Source organism: Gekko japonicus, unplaced genomic scaffold (assembly GCF_001447785.1).
Source record: "Gekko japonicus isolate JY-2015 unplaced genomic scaffold, Gekko_japonicus_V1.1 scaffold445, whole genome shotgun sequence".
NCBI classification, from domain to species: Eukaryota; Metazoa; Chordata; class Lepidosauria; order Squamata; family Gekkonidae; genus Gekko; species Gekko japonicus.
Genome location: NW_015169184.1, coordinates 993,548 through 1,012,145, shown reverse-complemented (window position 1 = coordinate 1,012,145; position 18,598 = coordinate 993,548). Strand labels below are relative to the sequence as shown.

At 42.3% G+C, this 18,598-nt stretch overlaps 1 protein-coding gene across 4 annotated transcripts in view; it reads left to right on the top strand.

Moving 5' to 3' along the window:
- The window catches only part of LOC107114614 (sodium channel protein type 2 subunit alpha-like), an 82,112-nt gene extending 73,713 nt beyond the window's left edge, over positions 1-8,399 (top strand). For 3 of the 4 annotated variants that reach the window (XM_015416153.1, XM_015416155.1, XM_015416154.1), the window contains 3 exons: positions 2,231-2,331; positions 2,513-2,783; positions 6,918-8,399. In XM_015416153.1, coding sequence (XP_015271639.1) covers positions 2,231-2,331; positions 2,513-2,783; positions 6,918-8,077 — 1,532 coding nt within the window. In that variant the 3' untranslated portion in view covers positions 8,078-8,399. Of the gene's footprint in view, positions 1-2,226; positions 2,332-2,512; positions 2,784-6,917 lie in introns of all 4 variants that reach the window. The other variant, XM_015416152.1, reaches the window with a different exon arrangement.
- Positions 8,400-18,598: the final 10,199 nt, after the last annotated feature.

Sequence of the window (18,598 nt, the reverse complement as noted above, 5' to 3'; positions counted from 1 at the left end):
TCATTAGCAAAGTAAGGACTAGGATTACAGAAATCTGAAAACAAAGTATAAGAATTAGATATGACAAGCAAGGGGACCCACATAAAGTTGTAAGGGGCATCTCAGTTTCCTCTCCTCCACTGTTTCCTCTTTTCCTTCCCTGAAAGCCCCCATAGCCTCTGCACTTCTCTACGTCTTTCTTCCCATCCACTAGCCAACTTTTATCAGACCCAAATGTTCAACTTTCCCTCCTTCGTTCCCTTGACAGCCTCTCCCCAGGGAAACTCTGGCTCAGTTGCATGATAGGGAGCCTGCAAGGACTTGCAGGGGGCATCTTATTTCCCTTTATATCCCCCTGCCCACTCTGATTCCCCTTTCCTTCCTCCTGGCAACCCCCATATCCTGACCTTTCCCCGCTCCTTCCCACCTATCCACCAACCTACTTTTTATCTGCCTCCCCATTATTTCACATTTACCCCAACTTTCTCCACAGTGGGCTCCCAACCAAAGGAGCTTGCAACATTGTCCTACCATCCATTGTACCCTCATAACAACCCTGTGAAGTAGGTTAGGCTGAGAGTGTGTGACTGGCTCAAGTCACCCAGTGAGCTTCCATAAGAGTGTGTATTGGAACCTGGGTCTACCATATCCTAGTCCTAAACAATAAGCACTGTACCACACTAGATTTTGTAGGGTTCTAGCTGTTGACCAGTAGCAAGCAGCCAGTCCTGGGTGAGTCATGCAGTTTGGGCAGTAGCAAGTTGCTCGGTGGTTGCCACCAGGCCTGGCCCCAGTTAGCCCACCCTCAAAGGCCAAAACAGTGGTGAAAAGGGCCTGCCCCCTCCTTTTGCCAACCAAGGCTCCAATTGTTAATATAGTTGAAGTTGCCTCGCAATGGACATAGAGGGCATTTATTTCTTAAAGCTACAGGCACTATGTCTGTTATTGATGCGATAACCCCCTAATGTTTTGTTGTTTTTTTAATTTCAAGGGTTATTTTTATGCCTTGTGCTGGTAAACAATTGATGTCAGTGTGGTATAGTAGTTAGAGTGTTGGAATAGAACCTGAGAGAGCTCAGTTTGAATCCTCACTTTGCTAAGGAATATTCAGTGAATATTAATTGATGCATCATACCCATACATAGGGTTAATATAGGGTTGTATCTAGCAAAGCAAAGCAAAGCTCACAGGATGGGACTTTCCCATTTTTCATCTTCCAGTGCAGCTCCCTGAAATAATGCTCCTCACAACCAACATGAAGGGCAATGGGAGGGGGTATAGTTCAGGAATCCCCAACCTTTACAAGCCTGTGAGCACCTTTGGAATTCTGTCAGAGGATGGTGGGCAAAACCATAAAATGGCTGCCACAGGAGGCAGAGTCAATCCCACAATGTCAGGCAGTTAGGTTATATATATGTCTAAGAGTAGCTCTTCAACAATTCGAGTAAGAGCTATTCTTAGCAGAATGCCTTCTTAATATAAGCCATTTTATTAAATGATAAACTTATTATTTATGAATATTTTCTGCATACACATAGTTTACCTTTAGTCACACAGTGAAGACCCTTGTGCTACGAGGGTAGCTGCCACCAAAGCAATTTTTAAAAAATCTCCACAGCCAATTATATTTCCAGTGGCCAACCAGACGTTCTACTGTGCAAAACGTCTACCTTCCCCCCCTTTCTAAAAATACTTGATGGTTTTCAGGAAATTGTGCCCCACAAGCACCACAGCAGGAGCCCCTGGTATAGACTAGATTGCCTGCTGTAGGCAACCACCCAGCCCCACACTCTAGCCCTGGCCTCAGTCAGCGGGGAAGGGGAAACCTTTTTTTTTTTTTTTGCACAGGAGGGGCAGCATGTAATGCCGTGACAATTACTTCCAGTACTTAAAGTCACAGTTGTGCAATGTTCTAAGAATTCCCATAATTTCAATGATAAAACCCATAGAGACTGGGGGAATTCCTACAGCGTTGCAGAATACCATCTCGTCTCTCTGTCCAAATGTTTCCACCCGCCCCCCAATAGTCCTGGCTGAGAACCCTATAGGGGCAATTGATGAAAATTGCCTCCCTCCCTCATTAGTTGAAGTAGTGTTCTGTTTGCAGAAAACAGTGGTTAGGTACAGTCCTATGTTAGTAGTTCACGTATACTTGTGAATGATTATGTCTTTGTAAACCCTACTGAAATCAATAAGTCTTGTGGGTTTAAAGTTATGGTTGTAACCATTATTTTTTTACTCCTTTACTTAGGAGGTCAAGACATATTTATGACAGAAGAACAGAAAAAGTATTACAATGCAATGAAAAAACTGGGGTCCAAGAAACCACAAAAGCCTATTCCAAGGCCTGCAGTAAGCATAACTTTTACAATTGGTTTTGCATGTGCAAACTGTGCCATTTAGTTTTTAAAAAGAAACAACAACACACAGCCTTTTATCCAAATTTGAAAAGCAGTTTTTCAATGAAAACTTTTTCATTTCCAGGAAATAACAAAATACCCTTTTCTGTCCGTCCCCACCCCCCCTTCCACAGAATGCATTCCAAGGCATCATTTTTGATTTGGTCACCAAGCAAGCATTTGATATTGCCATCATGGTCCTTATCTGCCTCAATATGTTCACCATGATGGTAGAAACAAATGACCAGACTAAAGACATGACAGAGGCTTTGTATTGGATAAATTTCGTTTTCATTATTCTTTTCACGGGAGAGTTCCTTCTAAAATTGACTGCACTCCGTTACTACTACTTCACGATTGGTTGGAATATATTTGATGTCGTGGTGGTTATTCTCTCCATTGTAGGTAAGAAATACTTTGGATTCAAAAGGGGAAATGCATGTAGAGAAAAACATAATGACTGTGTTCTCTCCAGTAAACATGAAGGAGAAAGATGCTTGTCCGGCCCTTTGCCTCTTGAGCTGGTTTTAGATTTTCTGGGAACAGAAATCAAGAACTCTGGTCCACAAACACAGACATACAGAGCCTGAAGAGGTCAAGTCTATTCAACTGCCTCATTCTGCTAGATAAGACAGACCTCATGATATATGACTGTTTGCACCACAACAAACACATGGAATAATGCTGATTAAGAAGGACTTGGGTGGTGACGGTGTACAACTGCTAAGTGTGAAAATTTCAGCAATGAGTTTTCGTACACTTTGCTGGAAAAGTCCCAGTTTGAGCCTGACTGTGGGCTGGCTTGTTACTGTGTGCGCTCAGGAAAAGATGCATAGTAGATGCGTATCTATAAGAAAATGAAGCCTGCTTATTACCAGGATCTAAATGGACTCAGAGGAAACCAGGCATAAGAGAAATTTCTCTTCCACGAACTCTCACTTCTGTTCTGTTGAACGTGAATAGGTTCTAACATCTGACATAAGAGAGAGGGAAATAGAGGTGTGAAACACACATCTAAGGGTGATTGTCAAAACGAAAAGGCAGGCTTGGAATGGCAATGGAAGCTGGAATATAATAGAATAATCAAGGATAGTTTATTGAGCAGGAACCAAAAAAACCCATATGCTATCAGAATAACACATTACAGCACCAAGCACTAGAATGTCTCAGTGGACCACACAAAGTTGTGCAGTGTGTAACTCAATAGAAAATTTCAGGGAAGAGAGACAGAAAGGTAATAGAATAATCAAGGATAGTTTATTGAGCAGGAACCAAAAAAACCCATATGCTATCAGAATAACACTTACATTACAGCACCAAGCACTAGAATGTCTCAGTGGACCACACAAAGTTGTGCAGTGTGTAACTCAATAGAAAATTTCAGGGAAGAGAGACAGAAAGGAAAGAAAATGGAGAAATGTATTACCTGTCCCTTTCTGCATGGGGATATCATCTGAAAGGCTGATGATCCAAGTGGATCTTGAACCCTGCTCAAGCCAGGAGGTTTAGTGCAGGAGGGGAGACTAGGCTGGAGAGCCCGTTGGGGATCTGAGCAGAAATTCAGGTAATTACAGTATTTATGCAAATGCAAGACTAGGTTTTCCCCCAGCTATGCCCATCAAAAGAAAGTGAGGGTTATTTTATATTTCCAAATAATTTACATTTACCTTCAATAATAATTTTTTTAAATGACGCATAACACTTTGTGGCGGAGTTGTATTACATTCAGAGTAATTTTCCTTTTGAGTAAACAAGGTATTCAAAAGAGAATCCAAAGAAGAACGGACGTGCAGCAGGACTGGATATAGCAAGTGAGCTAGAACCCAAGATATATAGGAACAGTGAGCTGGACAAGGACCAATTCAGAGTAATTTTCCTTTTGAGTAAACATGGTATTCAAAAGAAAATCCAAAGAAGAACAGACATGCAGCAGGACTGGATATAGCAAGTGTGCTAGAACCCAAGATACATAGCAGGAACAGTGAGCTGGACAAGGACCGTGTCATTCCAGAACTGAGCACATTTTGGTAGAGCCAAGGCAGCTCTGATAGAGGAGCAGAGAAATTTGTTGTGACTTCTGAATGTAGCCACTCAGTGATGCAGTATCTGGTTTACTTTGCCTGTGCAAGGGCTAAATCTGCACCTTGCTAAGCCCCAACTGCCTCTTGTGACTTCTGTTGGCTGTGAGATGGAAAAGAAGATGCAGCTCAGCCAGGCCAAAAAAACCCCAAAACAAAGCTGTGGTGAGGCAGGGGGGAGATGACTATGAGCTTCACTTCTGACCACAGATCCCATATCCATTTATATCCTGATAAAAGTATGTAGGCTTAATCAACAACTAACAAGTTCCTTTGATATTTTTAGAAGCTTCCAATCGTAGCAAGCCAAGCATTTTTAAGCCAAAATGTGAGGGTATGTGTCAAGATTACTAGGCTTGCTTGTGGGTTAACAGGAGACTTGAGCACACATGAGCCAACTTAAGTTTTTAAAAGAAAGTATTTATTTAAAACAATGGTCAAGAGAAATACAAAATCCAGCAACAAAACACTTCGAAGAGTACAACAAAATAACAAACACTAACTCAAACTACCTGTGTTCTATAGCACAGTTTTCAGGAAGCATAGGCCATAAGTCACAATGAGGAATGTGGCTTCACGTCGAGGTCTGCAAACACGAACCGCATACAGGAGTTCCCAGAATCTCCTAGGCTAAATTCCCCCCCAGATAAGGTGTCAAAATATACTCTTTTTCCCTTTCAAATATCAGCTGCCCCCACTTTACGGTCAAAACCGTTTTTCCAAATGGAGTTAATTGGTAGGTCTGCCTGTCCTTAGAATCAGCACCTTAACAATAACAAACTTAAAACAGCTGCACTAGGAAGAAGGCTAACATACTGTTACATCACTTAACCCTTCATAGGCACTTTTGCTTCACAGTATGTTATGGCTTGCCATACCATTCTTAATATCTAATAATAAAGAGAGGGTTAGTTTTCTTTTATATTATTTTCAAATATGCCCTGATATACCAGGGTTCACAGTAGATAGCAGCAATTTTCCAAAGTAGAACAGGAGGAACAGCAGGCCTGTAGCCAGGATTTTGTAGCTTGTGGGACAAATTTTTTTCTGGTGGGGCTGCCATTATTTGTCATTATTTTTCTGTCTGTACACAACTGAACCATTTTCTAAACAGGGAATGCCTTCTGATTTCCTCTTACACTCCTTACACAGAGATTCCTCCCCCCACACACACACACCCAGACAACAGACATGGACCCCTGCTTCCTGCAAACAATACCCACACAAGCCCACCTCCGCCTTCTTGCTAAGGATCCTCCACACAGCTCTGAAATCCAACCTTGGCCCCAAAGAGGCCACAACAGTTGATCTTCCCTTGGTACCTCCCAAGTCGGTGGCCACTATAGCCTCCACTTTCTCCAAGCAGGCCCTGTTGGCCCAAAGAGACTCACAGAATGAAAACACTCTCAGCACCTCTCACTTCCGGCTCTCAGTTTCAGTGTGCAGACTCTTCCGTGCTAGTGGTGGTAGAGCCTCAGAATTCAGTGGCTGGATGCTTTTTCTTTCATTGCCATGTTTCGAGCATGTCGGCCTGGCGCTTGACTCGCTAACAGCAGAAGCAGGTGGTAGGGCAGCAAGAGCAGCCAACCAGCACTTTGCTCAGGATGTCCTGACTGTGTTCAGAGACAATTGGACTCTCTCCTCCAGCCAGGTTAACCAAATGCTACAGCGATTGGGAGCCGTGCACCACTGTTTGCTTTCTTTAAAAACAAACAGGTTGGGCCTGGGGTAAGCCAGGCAAAGCCAGGGAGAGCAGACCTGGTGTTCTCCTGTGTTATCGGCGCGTGGCTTAGCGTGGTGTGGATGCATACCTTTAAACAAATGTTAAAAAAGAATTTTAAAAAGCATTTTTCTGTGGAGCTGTGCCTTTAAGAGAGGGGGCGAAGCCCCAAATAGCCCCACCATAGCTACAAGCCTGAGGAGCAGGAACTTGCTGCCAGGTGGCTTGCAGTCAAACACAGAGGGATTACATTGGGATAGAGCTTTAAAATCATAGTATATTTAGACACATTTTCCAGGGTTTTAGACATTCCAGTCCAGCATTGTGTTATTTTGTTCTACAAGTCTGGTGATTCATAAAATAATCAGAATGAACTGGATCCAATAGTTCTGTTCAGCTAAGTAAAGAAACTTCCGTTGGAGAAAGAACCCTCTTGTATATCTTCAAAAGAAAGACTTCCTTCTCTTGTGTAAAAAACAAAACAAAAATCCTCTTCTCCCGAGAGGACTCCTCCAACAGAAGTTTCCTCACTTAGCACAAGGGAACCCTTGGCCCCAACAAATTGTGGTCATGCTATTAATCAGTGGGAAGTGCTAATACTGCCTAAAAACAAAATCTGGGTTTGTCATTCACCATATCCTCACAGTTCAGTCCCTGGTTAAAATTATAACTGTAATGAGGCAATGGGAGTATGAATACGTAATGCGAGTTGTAAAATGTTTTACTTTGCAATCTTTACAGGTATGTTTCTGGCAGAGATTATTGAGAAATACTTTGTGTCCCCCACCTTGTTCCGCGTTATCCGACTCGCCAGGATAGGTCGAATCCTGCGGCTTATCAAGGGCGCTAAAGGGATCCGCACTCTCCTTTTCGCCTTGATGATGTCTCTGCCTGCCTTGTTTAACATTGGCCTTTTGCTTTTCCTCGTCATGTTCATCTACGCTATATTTGGAATGTCCAAATTTGCTTACGTTAAGAAGGAAGAAGGAATTGATGACATGTTCAATTTTGAAACTTTTGGTAACAGCATGATCTGCCTTTTTCAAATTACCACCTCTGCCGGCTGGGATGGCTTGCTAGCGCCCATTCTTAACAGTGGGCCCCCAGACTGTGACCCCGATTTTCCTAACCCGGGAAGTTCCATCAAAGGAAACTGTGGCAGTCCTCCTGTTGGGATTTTCTTCTTTGTGAGCTACATTATCATATCGTTTCTCGTTGTCGTAAACATGTACATTGCTGTTATTCTGGAGAACTTTGGTGTTGCTACAGAAGAAAGTGCTGAGCCTTTAGGTGAAGATGACTTTGAAATGTTCTATGAAGTTTGGGAAAAGTTTGATCCAGATGCAACGCAGTTTATAGACTACTGCAATCTCTTTGATTTTGCTGCCTCCTTAGATCCTCCTCTTGTAATACCCAAACCAAATAAGATTCAGCTTATTGCAATGGACTTGCCTATGGTCAGTGGTGACAGAATTCACTGCCTTGACATCTTGTTTGCTTTCACAAAACGCGTTTTGGGTGAAAGCGATGAAATGGATGCCCTTCGGGTTCAAATGGAAGATAAGTTTATGCAAGCCAATCCTTCTAAAGTCTCCTATGAACCAATCACAACTACATTGAAACGGAAACTTGAGGAGGAGTCTGCTAAAGTTATTCAACGAGCGTTTCGATCATGCCACTTGAAGAGAACTGTAAACAAAGTTTCATTCATGTACAAAAAAGATGAAGATGAAATTATCATTGATAAATTAAGTTTGAACTCAGCTCTGCAAAAGACAAACAGCAGTTCCTCCACAACGTCACCTCCTTCGTATGACAGCGTAACAAAGCCAGACAAATACGAGCAGGAAACACCAGAAAAAGAAGATAAAGACAAAGTTTCCAGAGACGGGGGAGAGTAAAAGAAAAAAAGAAACAAAACAATTCTGTTCACAACATATTGTTTACAGCATAAAGTAACGCTAATGCCAATCGAAATCCTGTTGGAAGTTAATGCCAAACTGACCATTTCTATAATTACCCAACACATCATACATACATGCACCTAAGGCCAGGCCTTAAAACAAAGCAGCTGTCATCCTACTGGGGACCTAGTAATAAGATAACGGCCTCATCAGGACAGTACTGTTCTTCTTACCAGCTGGTATGGAGGAAGAAGGATGCACAAAATGGCTACAGACTGTAAAGACGTACCAGTGATAGTGTGCATGTTAATCAAAAAAAAACCCCCAGTGCTGCAGTAATTGTACCAATGTGTTTGTTTCAACAGCCACACCTGTCCTGTTTGACAAATGTCTGTGGGTACAGCTATATTTCTGATTCCAGATCACTGTTTCCGATTATGTTGGGCAAGGGAGCTAAGTGCTCTTTCTCAGATATTTGTTTACATCTCATTTTTACCCCTCTTCAGTACTTAATGATAATGTAACGCTCGGGCACCTTATTCATTGTGGGTCTGGCTCAAGGTAAGCCATTCAAGCGAAAATCTTAGCTCTGCTGCAAAGAGCTTGAGTTCTGACAGAAAGAAATGTGTCAGGTAGGTGGGACTGACAAGGGAATTTTTGAGGGTGCTGCTTGTTGATGTCCATACGCCCCCCCCCTCTATCAATATTTTGAAAGATGTCTCAGTGAAATGTGGTGTTAAAACATTTACAGGGAATTTGCGTTTTTGGTTTAGTGCTTTAATAAGACTGAAGTTTTCTGTGGAGTAACAGTTTAGTCCAAACTTGTCCCCATAACCCCCCCAGCACCCCATCTCAAGAACAAGAAACAGTTGCATTTTTAACACAGATTTTTAAGTTCTCAAACTTGCAGTTCCAGAGACCCCTTGAGAGTTCCAGAATAAGAGAAGATATGAGGGAGTGAACTGGAATACATTTCGTGGAGTTAATTGAAAGTTGCCTGGCTCCTGAAGGAAACTTATAGGAGGAAAGCATTGTATATAAACTGTTTCTAGGGATACATACCACGACGCAAGTAATTTGAAAGATCCAGGGATGTAAGGCAGGGCACAAGGCAAGCTGATAAGTAGTTACTGGGTATGACCTATACCAATGCTTTTGGGGCTAGAGAGTAAGAACTTGGGGCGAAACTAGACATGATGGGGCCAACCTAGTGACCACTAATGCTGTTTTAGGGAATAATTTAGCCAAGCAGCAGCAAAGGACATCTTGATTCCTTCTTTGTGCCTATTGAAGTGCCAAAACACAGCTGTTTTAGCACTTTAAAAGGTACAGGGGAGGAAACATGATAGCCTGTTGGGCCTTTGCTGCAATGTTTAGAGGCATCAGTGGCCACAGGTTGTGTAGTTTGATCCTAAGGTCCCTGACAAGGAAGGAAGGAACACCCAGCCTTGACATTTTAAATGAAAATAACAGCCTCATAAACAGAGCCGTTGCCCACACTGAGCTACCTGAAACCTGTTCAGAGGTTTTACAGGTGAAATGGAAAGGTTTCCTTAAAGCCAGGAAACCATGTGGCACTGTATTGACCAGACAGGTGCATAATCCATGTGGTTTCTCATTTTGTGCAAAACTATTTGAAGGGGTTGGATGAGCTCCATCAGCTCTAACCAGGGCCACAGCTTCTCCATTTCTCCCAACTTTCTTTTTAATTTTTAAGGCATAAAATTTTGTGTATATTCTGAGATTTTTTTTTCTACATGGAGAAACAACAGTATGTCTGAATCAGTCAGTATGTCAGAATCAAAGATCCATGCTCTGCCCTTTTGTTTGTTCAGTTTGAAGGTTACTGTCACAAAACAGACCTCTCTCACACACAGAAAGAACACAAACAAGCATATCCCTTAACTGGCAATGGCAGAACATGGCCAGAAGCCTGCTTTCAAAACAACACTATCCACGTCAGAAAATTAATCAGTCCAATGCTTATTTTGATTAGATTTTAAAAGGTATTTCTCACTTCTGTATTCTTTACTTGAAAAGTTAGTTTACGCCGATACTCTTCTGTATGCAGATAAGAGATTTGCATGAAGGCATGCTCTACTTTATAGCTCATGCATGGAGAACAAAACTATGAAGTAACGAAGAGCAGCAGATAGTCAAGGTGGCATAATTTTAGGTATTCATGCTGTGAAATACCAGGAGAAAGCTTGATGCACCTATAACATTTGCAACAAGTATGTAAACTTTAGAGCACTGGGGGTGGGAGGGATGATTTTTCTTTCTGCTTTCCACGTGGCTAGCAACCAACGCACTCCACAATGAATCCACTGAAGTGGACCCAGTAGAAACCTTATGCTTGCCTTATTTAGCAAGAATTGCTTTCATTTGGTATGCTGAGGACAAACATTGCTTTAATATTCTTAGTCCGTAATCCCTCCATGATATAAAAGGGAGAGTCCCCCCCCCTTTGATCCCAGTCGGGTCCCAGCTGTTTCTGACTTGCACCATATGAGTATCACATATGGTTTCATGAGTAGTATCACACGAGTATCACATCAATGTTATCTCCCTCCGCTTTTGCTCAAAAACAACCTCTATCCATAGCTTTCTTACTTCCAAGCTGACATTACGCATATCAATAACTGCTCTCTTGAATAAAGGTGCTGGTCTGAAAGATAGTGTTCTTGTTTGTGCAAAGCACAAACAGTATTGACTGCAGTACATGTGAGCCTTCTCTTTTGAGTATGCAAGCTTTCAACAGGTATCAATGTCCCATTCTTATACCACTACAAACTGAATGATAAAAGAAGGGCTGTATACACTGTGGGCAACTATGGGTTTGTAACTGAATTCTCTTACATGGTGTGAGGATGAGGAGCAGGCATTTTATGGATCCCAGCTTTCATCCTTTTCACTGTGCTGTTTTATTAACAAATGGATTCCTAGTTCACAAGTCAGTGGAGGGGGCGTAGTTATGAATTATGTGCCTAGCAAGATTTCCTTTGGTCAGAGGGTAGAGCTTCTGTGCCTTACATAGCTCCCTAGTGCTCTTCAATACAATAATTCTGTGTAACCCCCTCCCTACCAGTTCTCACTTCCTCTTCTGCTTCATGTCCTCTACTATCCTAAGGTTGAATCCAGCCAGCATTCTTGTTCAGTCTTGCCCAAACCCTGTCCTTATTATACCCACAACTTACATGGCTTTTGTGCACATTATCCTATTATCCTTTTTCAGCAGTGGGAAAATTGGTTGTATCCAATCCCAAGTCCTCTGCAGAAGTAAAAATCCTAAATGCTTTAAAAGTGCTTTCCTTTAAAAATGAATAAATGTATGCAATTCCATGCACAGAATGTGGGTTTCATTGGCATAGCATCTGGATTTTCTGGTTCAGAATACATATAGCCCTGCACAGGATCATCTTGTGCTGACGCACCTTCCAGTAGCCTAGTATGGAAAGTTGTGTGTCAGAAAGAAATCAGTAGTAAAAATAGAGTTTTAAGTTAGCAACAGCATGATGCTGCTTATGTGTCAAGGGTTTTTTTAATGTGTAGCGTATAAAGTCTTGCTGGCGGCATTATAATTTGTTTTATAAAAAATGGAATTTCTATAACTTTTTATAAAAACGCATCAACACTTTTTAAAATTTTGGTTTTTACAGTATCAGTTTGCAGCTGTAATCAGAATTATAAGTGCTTTTTTGTTTGCTTATTTATTTGAGTGGGTTTTTTTACCCATTACTATATTTAACACACACATTGAGGCAGAACCTTCCAAGTTGCAACTGCAAACATTTCTTTTTTGACTTGGGCACTTTCTCTACACTTTTTACTACACTTTGACAGAGAAACAAGAGGGAGCAAACCTAAGCAGACCTACTGCAAAAGTAAGTCCCATTTTATTCAGTACATCTAGATCTTGGGAAACGGTTCTTAGGTTGCAGCCATAAAGAGGAAAAACAGATTCTAACCAGTTCAAATGTAAAACAGATTCTAACCAGTTCAAATGTAAAATATTATTTCAGATTTCAAACAGAAGGGGACATGTGTCACTTGCTACTGGATAGGATTAGCTCTGGGAGTGACAAAACAGAAATATCTTTGATCTCCTAATGCTCTTTGCATCAGACATTCTGGACATATTTCAAGGACTATTTCATCTTTTGCAGTATTTTTTTACAGATAGTTATTCTTTTTGACCTGTACTGCATTAGAATTGTCTTAAATATAACACAGAGCTCCAGGGCTGCCATTGTTTTTCCTCTATCCATAAGAACAGAGTAGTAAATTTATAATCAGCCACATCGGCATATTATGTGTTTCTAACTGCGGGGAAACAAAAAATAAACTTATTCTTTTACTTTGGCTATTGACTAGTAATATATATTGTTGAAATGCATGGTGGAGAATATTTTAGCACAAATAACAATAAACTACATTACTACCAAGCCAAAATAATAAAGCTAATAATTTTTATCATAAGTACTGGTTTACTTTGTGTTTTGGTTGTGTCAGTAGGTCACATAAGTAAGATCAAGTGCTGATCCTTCATTTCTAAACAGTGTTGTCGTGTGCAATAATCAAAAGGCTGTTTGATGTAAACATTCAGGTTCAATGTGGAGGTGTGATATTATTGTGGTTGGAGAAGATCTGGACAATGTCTACCACAGGTGGAGCTATAAGATGAATACAATTAAGTTGACTTAGTACAAGGGGTAGTTTCAATTACTTTTTAGTTCTTCTGCTTGCTCAACAGCTCTTATGCAAGCAGAAATATTGCATGAGATCCAATCTGGTGTCTTCCTTCCAACCTCTTTTTATTTCTTCTCACCCAGTTCTTGTAGGTCATTTCCCTTCCCTCCCTTTTCCATTGCAGCTCATGTCCTCCTGACTTGATGTCCCTAGAAAGTTGGGTTGCCATGGCCCATGCTGTGTCCTCCACAGAATCTCCATCAAACCCAAAGAAGATGGGAGCAGGAAAAAGTGAAGCATTTGAACTGGTAGGGGGACTGCACTGAAGAAATATCATGCAAATCCTCCACAGGCTTCTCAGTTTTTCATCTTGTGCTGCTGTACATTATGTTTTCCTGGAAGAATAGCAGCTTTGGGGTATGAGGAGGTACCTTTTCCTGAATCAGGCTATTGACCTAGCTGCCTCAGTACTGCCTGGTGTGACTAACAGCAGCTCCACAAGGTTCCACTCTGAGTTGTTTTCCCTGCCCTCCTGTTCAAGTTTATTTTAAAGTGGAGATACTCTTAAGCACATAAGAGAAGCCAATGTTGGATCAGGCCAGTGGCCCATCCAGTCCAACACTCTGTCACACAGTGGCCAAAAATACCAGGTACCCTCAAGAGGTCCACCAGTGGGGCCGGGACACTAGAAGCCCTCCCACTGTTGCCCCCCCCCCAAGCACCAAGAATACAGAGCATCACTTGCCCCAGACTGAGAGTTCCTATCTATACCTTGTGGCTAATAGCCACTGATGGACCTCTGCTCCATATGCTTATCCAGTTCCCTCTTGAAGTCGTCCATGCTTGTAGCCGCCACCACCTCCTGTGGCAGTAAATTCCATGTGTTAATCACTCTTTGGGTGAAGAAGTACTTCCTTTTATCCGTTCTAACTCAACTGCTCAGCAATTTCATTGAGTGCCCATGAATCTTGTATTGTGAGAAAGGGAGAAAATATTTCTTTCTCTACCTGCTCTTTCCCATGCATAATCTTGTAAACCTCGATCGTGTCACCCCTCAGTCGTCGTTTCTCCAACCTAAAGAGCCCCAAGCGCTTTACCCTTTCTTCATAGGGAAAGTGTTCCAACCCTTTTATCATTCCAGTTGCCCTTTTCTGCACTTTTTTCAATGATATAATATACTCTTTGAGGTGTGGTGACTAGAATTGTACACAGTATTCCAAATGAGGTCACACCATCAATTTCTACAGGGGCATTATGATACTGGCTGATTTGATTTCCGTTCCCTTCCTAATAATCCCCAGCATAGTGATGGCCTTTTTATTGCAGTTGCACACTATCTCGAGTCGACATTTTCAGTGAGTTATCTACTATGACTCCAAGATCTCTTTCTTGGTCAGTCTCTGCCAGTTCGGACGCCATTAATGTATATTTATATTTATGATTTTTGGCCCCAATGTGCATCACTTTGCACTTGGCCACATTGAAAGCCATTTGCCACATTGATACCCACTCGCCCATCCTCGACAGATCCCTTTGGAGTGCCTCACAATCCTCCCTGGTTTTCACCACCCTTAACAATTTTGTGTCATTTGCAAACTTAGCCAGTTCACTGCTTACTCCCAACTCCAAATCATTAATGAACAAGTTAAAAAGCATCAGACTCAGTACTGATCCTTGTGGTACCCCACTGCTTACCACCCTCCACTGAGAAAATTTCCCATTTATACTCACTCTCTGTTTCCTATTAGCCAGTTTTTGATCCACAAGAGGGCTTGTCCTTTTATCCCATGACTATTGAGTTTACTTAGGAGCCTTTGATGAGGAACTTTATCAAAAGCTTTCTGGAAGTTAAGGTAAACAACATCTATTGAGTCCCCTTTGTCCACATGTTTATTCCCTCCCTCAACACTAGCAGGTTAGTGAGACAAGATCTTCCCTTACAGTCTGCCTCAATAGTTTTTGTTCATCGATGTACCCCGCCTGCTTTGGTGGGGAGGGTGGGGTACAAATTGAATTAAATGAATAAATCATTCTTTCCTTAATAACAGTTTCCACCAACTTACCCTGTATTGACGTCAGACTGACTGGCCTGTAATTTCCTAGATCTCTTCTGGAACCCTTTTTAAAGATGGGAGTGACATTAGCTACCTTCCAGTCCTCAGGAATGGAGGCAGATTTTAATGAAAGATTACATGTTTGTTTTCAGGAGATCCACAAGTTCACATTTGAGTTCTTTCAGAACTCTTGGATGTATGCCATCCGGGCCTTGTGATTTATCAGTTTTTAAGTTGTCTATCAGTCGTAGGACCTCCTCACACGTCACTTCAATCTGACTCAGGTCTTTCAACACCCCTCCCGAAGTCAGCGGTTCTGGAGTGAGCATGCACTTCTCATCTTCCACGGTGAAGACAGGGGCAAAAAATGCATTCAGCTTCTCAGCCATTTCCCTATCATCCTTCAGTACTCCTTTTACCCCTTGGTCATCCAAAGGCCCCACTGCCTCCCTGGCTGGTTTCCTGCTTCTAATGTATTTGAAGAAAGTTTTATTGTTGGTCTTTATATTTTTTGCAATATGCTCCTCATATTCCCTTTTTGCCTTTGGTTGTGTTGGTCTTTTTGGGCAACTCCCTATTTATACAAATGTTGAACTCAATAACATTATGGTCACTGTTCCCAAGCAGTGCAATCACTTTTACATCTCTCACCAGGTCTTGGACATTACTTAGGACCAAATCCAGGATCGCCTCTCCCCTGGTAGGTTCTGTGACCATCTGCTCCATAGCACAGTCATTGAGAGTGTCCAGAAACTCAATCTTTTTCCTGACTTGAACACATATTGACCCAATCAATGTGTGGGTAGTTAAAATCACCTATTACAACAGTTATTTCGTCTAGCTGCTATCTTTAATTCATTCATCATTTTATAATCCTCTACCTTTTGATCTGGTGGGTGATAACAAACTCCCACTGTTAAGTTTCCTTTTCCCCCCCATCCTTCCAATATAATTTATAACCAGGAATCACCGTATTCCACTGATTTTCCAAATCCCACCAAGTTTCTTGTCCAGTGGGCAGATAGTCAAATATGTGACACACTGTGCAAAACACTGGATAGCCCCCAAACCCCCTGCTGCCATTCTGCAGATTTTAATGAAAGATGACATATTTTTGTCAGGAGACCCACAAGTTCACATTTGAGTTCTTTCAGAACTCTTGAATGTATGCCATCTGGGCTTGGTGGTTTATCAGTTTTTAAGTTTGGACCTGAGCTTCTCCGCATGCAACACTGAGTGATAAACCATCTCATAAAGTTGGCTTTAAAAAAGGAGATGCCATGGTTCGGTAGCAGAGCACAGAGAAGGTCCTCAGTCTCCAGCATCCTCAGTTGAAAGGATCAGGTCATAGCTGATGTGAAAGACGTCTGCCTGGGACTCCGGAGAGCCGCTGCCAGTCAGAGTAGACAAGAATGAATAGGATAGACCAAGGGTTTGGCTCGGCACAAGGCAGCTGTGGTCACATGTTCAAAAACCCATTAACCCCAACAGAAGTGCAAGGTTCAGCTTGTTTTAAGACTGCTGCCCACTTGTTTAGAAACGAGTGTTGCTTTGGAAAATTCCCCACTGCAACACCTCCACGTTTTCCTTCTCATTATTTCATTCCCACACTTTTCCTCACTTGCCCAGGCCATCTGTTACACTGTTTTTGCTGGCTCTTGTTGGTTCATCTCTGCTTTTACCACCCATTTGCCAGCTGCCTAGAATTCATGAAAGGGGAGACATGCATAAGTCTTGTAATTTCCATATGGGCCCATGCAAGTAACACATTTTATGGATTTTTCCAATGGCCACTGCTTCTGCAATATAATAGCCAACCCGTGAGGTAGGGGACTTGATGAGAGAGGATCTGCTTTGCAGGCAGATGGTCCTAAGTTCAATCCCTGGCATGTCCAGTTAAAAAGGTCAGATAGTCAGCCATGTTCCCTCTAAGCTGAGTTAGTGTGAGCTAGCTCACAGTTTTTTAGCTTCCAGCTTACATATTTTTGTCTTAGCTCAGGAAGGAGGGCTCCAGAGCAAACTAATTTATGCAGTAACCAAATCGCTCCCTCACAACTTTAATGCCAGCAGCTCACAAAGTAGAATTTTAGCTCACAAGACTCCATAGCTTAGAGGGAGCATTGGTAGTCAGTTGTGAGAGACCTCTACTTGAGACCCTGAAGAGCTGCTATCAGTCAGGCAGAGCAGTGGTCTGTGTCAGTTATAAAGCAGCTTCATCTATTCATTGACATTTGCCTCTGGCCATGGGCTTGAGTTTGTCAGCAACATGTGGCTTCATGCTAGTCTGTATGTATCAGCCATTAAAAATTAGCATTACTTACGGTCTTCCTAAAAACTCTTCCTTTGGGGCTCATTCGAGAACACACTAAGAGACTGCATGCATTTTTTAAAAAAATAGCTGGAGAGAAATGCATGAGTTTTCCATATCTCAGTGTAAGAATAGACCACAGTGTGCTAAAATAGCAACTGGAAATGTTCTGCATAAGCAGAGGAAGGAGCCAGCAGAAATACCTTTAAAAGCTAGCCACCAAGGACCCAGGTGTATTGGCTGGAGTGTACCTAGAAAAAGAATGGATTGCTTGCATTGTCGAAGGCAACCAGAAAGAAGTCTCTGTGTAGCAAAGGCTGCAGCGAAAGAATTAATCATGGCTAGCAAACCTTTGCATTATTCACAGCCTTTTCAAGAGCTGGATGGTGCAGGCCCGTTGCTCTGTTTTCATCCTTCCATCAGACCCCCTCCCACATTACGTTTTATTTTGGCGATGTGATGTGTGTCCGGATCCTGCCCAAATACCTTCTCACTGTTGAGAGAGAGAGAGAGAGAGAGAGAGAGAGAGAGAGAGAGAGAGAGAGAGAGAAGGCTTTAGCACTGCCTGCCTAGGAAACAGATCACACTGCAGTGCAACCCAGGCAGAGTAAACTGCGGCACATTCTCATCTCTCTCGGGAGACGGGGGAAATTGCATGCAGGCTCTCACACAGCCCCTGCTGCAAGAAGTGCATTCCATGGAAACAGGGGAAGGCCTTGTAAACAATTTATAACCACCCCAAAAGGCAGAAATGGTTTCCTGTATGCAATCAGTTGATGCTGCGGGATTGATTCCCTTAAATCAAAACCAAGGTATTTGATGTCCCACTGTGACAATAGCGATTTTATATTTTAATGTAAACATTGTATTCAAGGCACCTTGTTACCTTTACACTGAAAAGCACACACATTATTTGTGTTCTGGGCAAGGATGCCAGCCTCCAGGTGGCCCTGGGGATACCCCAGAATTACATCTCCAGAACACAGAGATCAGTTCCCCCTGGAGAAAATGGATGCTTTGGAGGGTGGACTCTGTGGCACTGTACCCCACTGAGGTCCCCTGTCCTCCCAAATCCTGAATCTCCAGGAGTTTCCCAACCTGGAGCTAGCAACCCTGCCCCCCCCCCACCACCACCAGTGGCCCAGGAGGACATAGCAGCCCAGGTTCTGAGAATTAGCAAATTATTTATTTTTATGAGTTCTTCTCCCATAATGCAAAAAGTCAGGGGTGTCCAATGAAGTCGATGGGCAACAGATTCCGGTAAATTGTGGGATTCACTGCCAGTGGACGTAGTGATAGCCACTAGTGTAGATGGCTTTAAAGGGTTGTATAGGTTGTTGGTGGAAGAGAGGTCCATCAATGGCTGTTAGCCAGGGTGACCAAAGGGAGCATTGCAGGCCTTTTAACGACACCTTTTAAAAAAGCCATGCTTACAGCACCATAGAGTCACTCACTGAATATCAACAA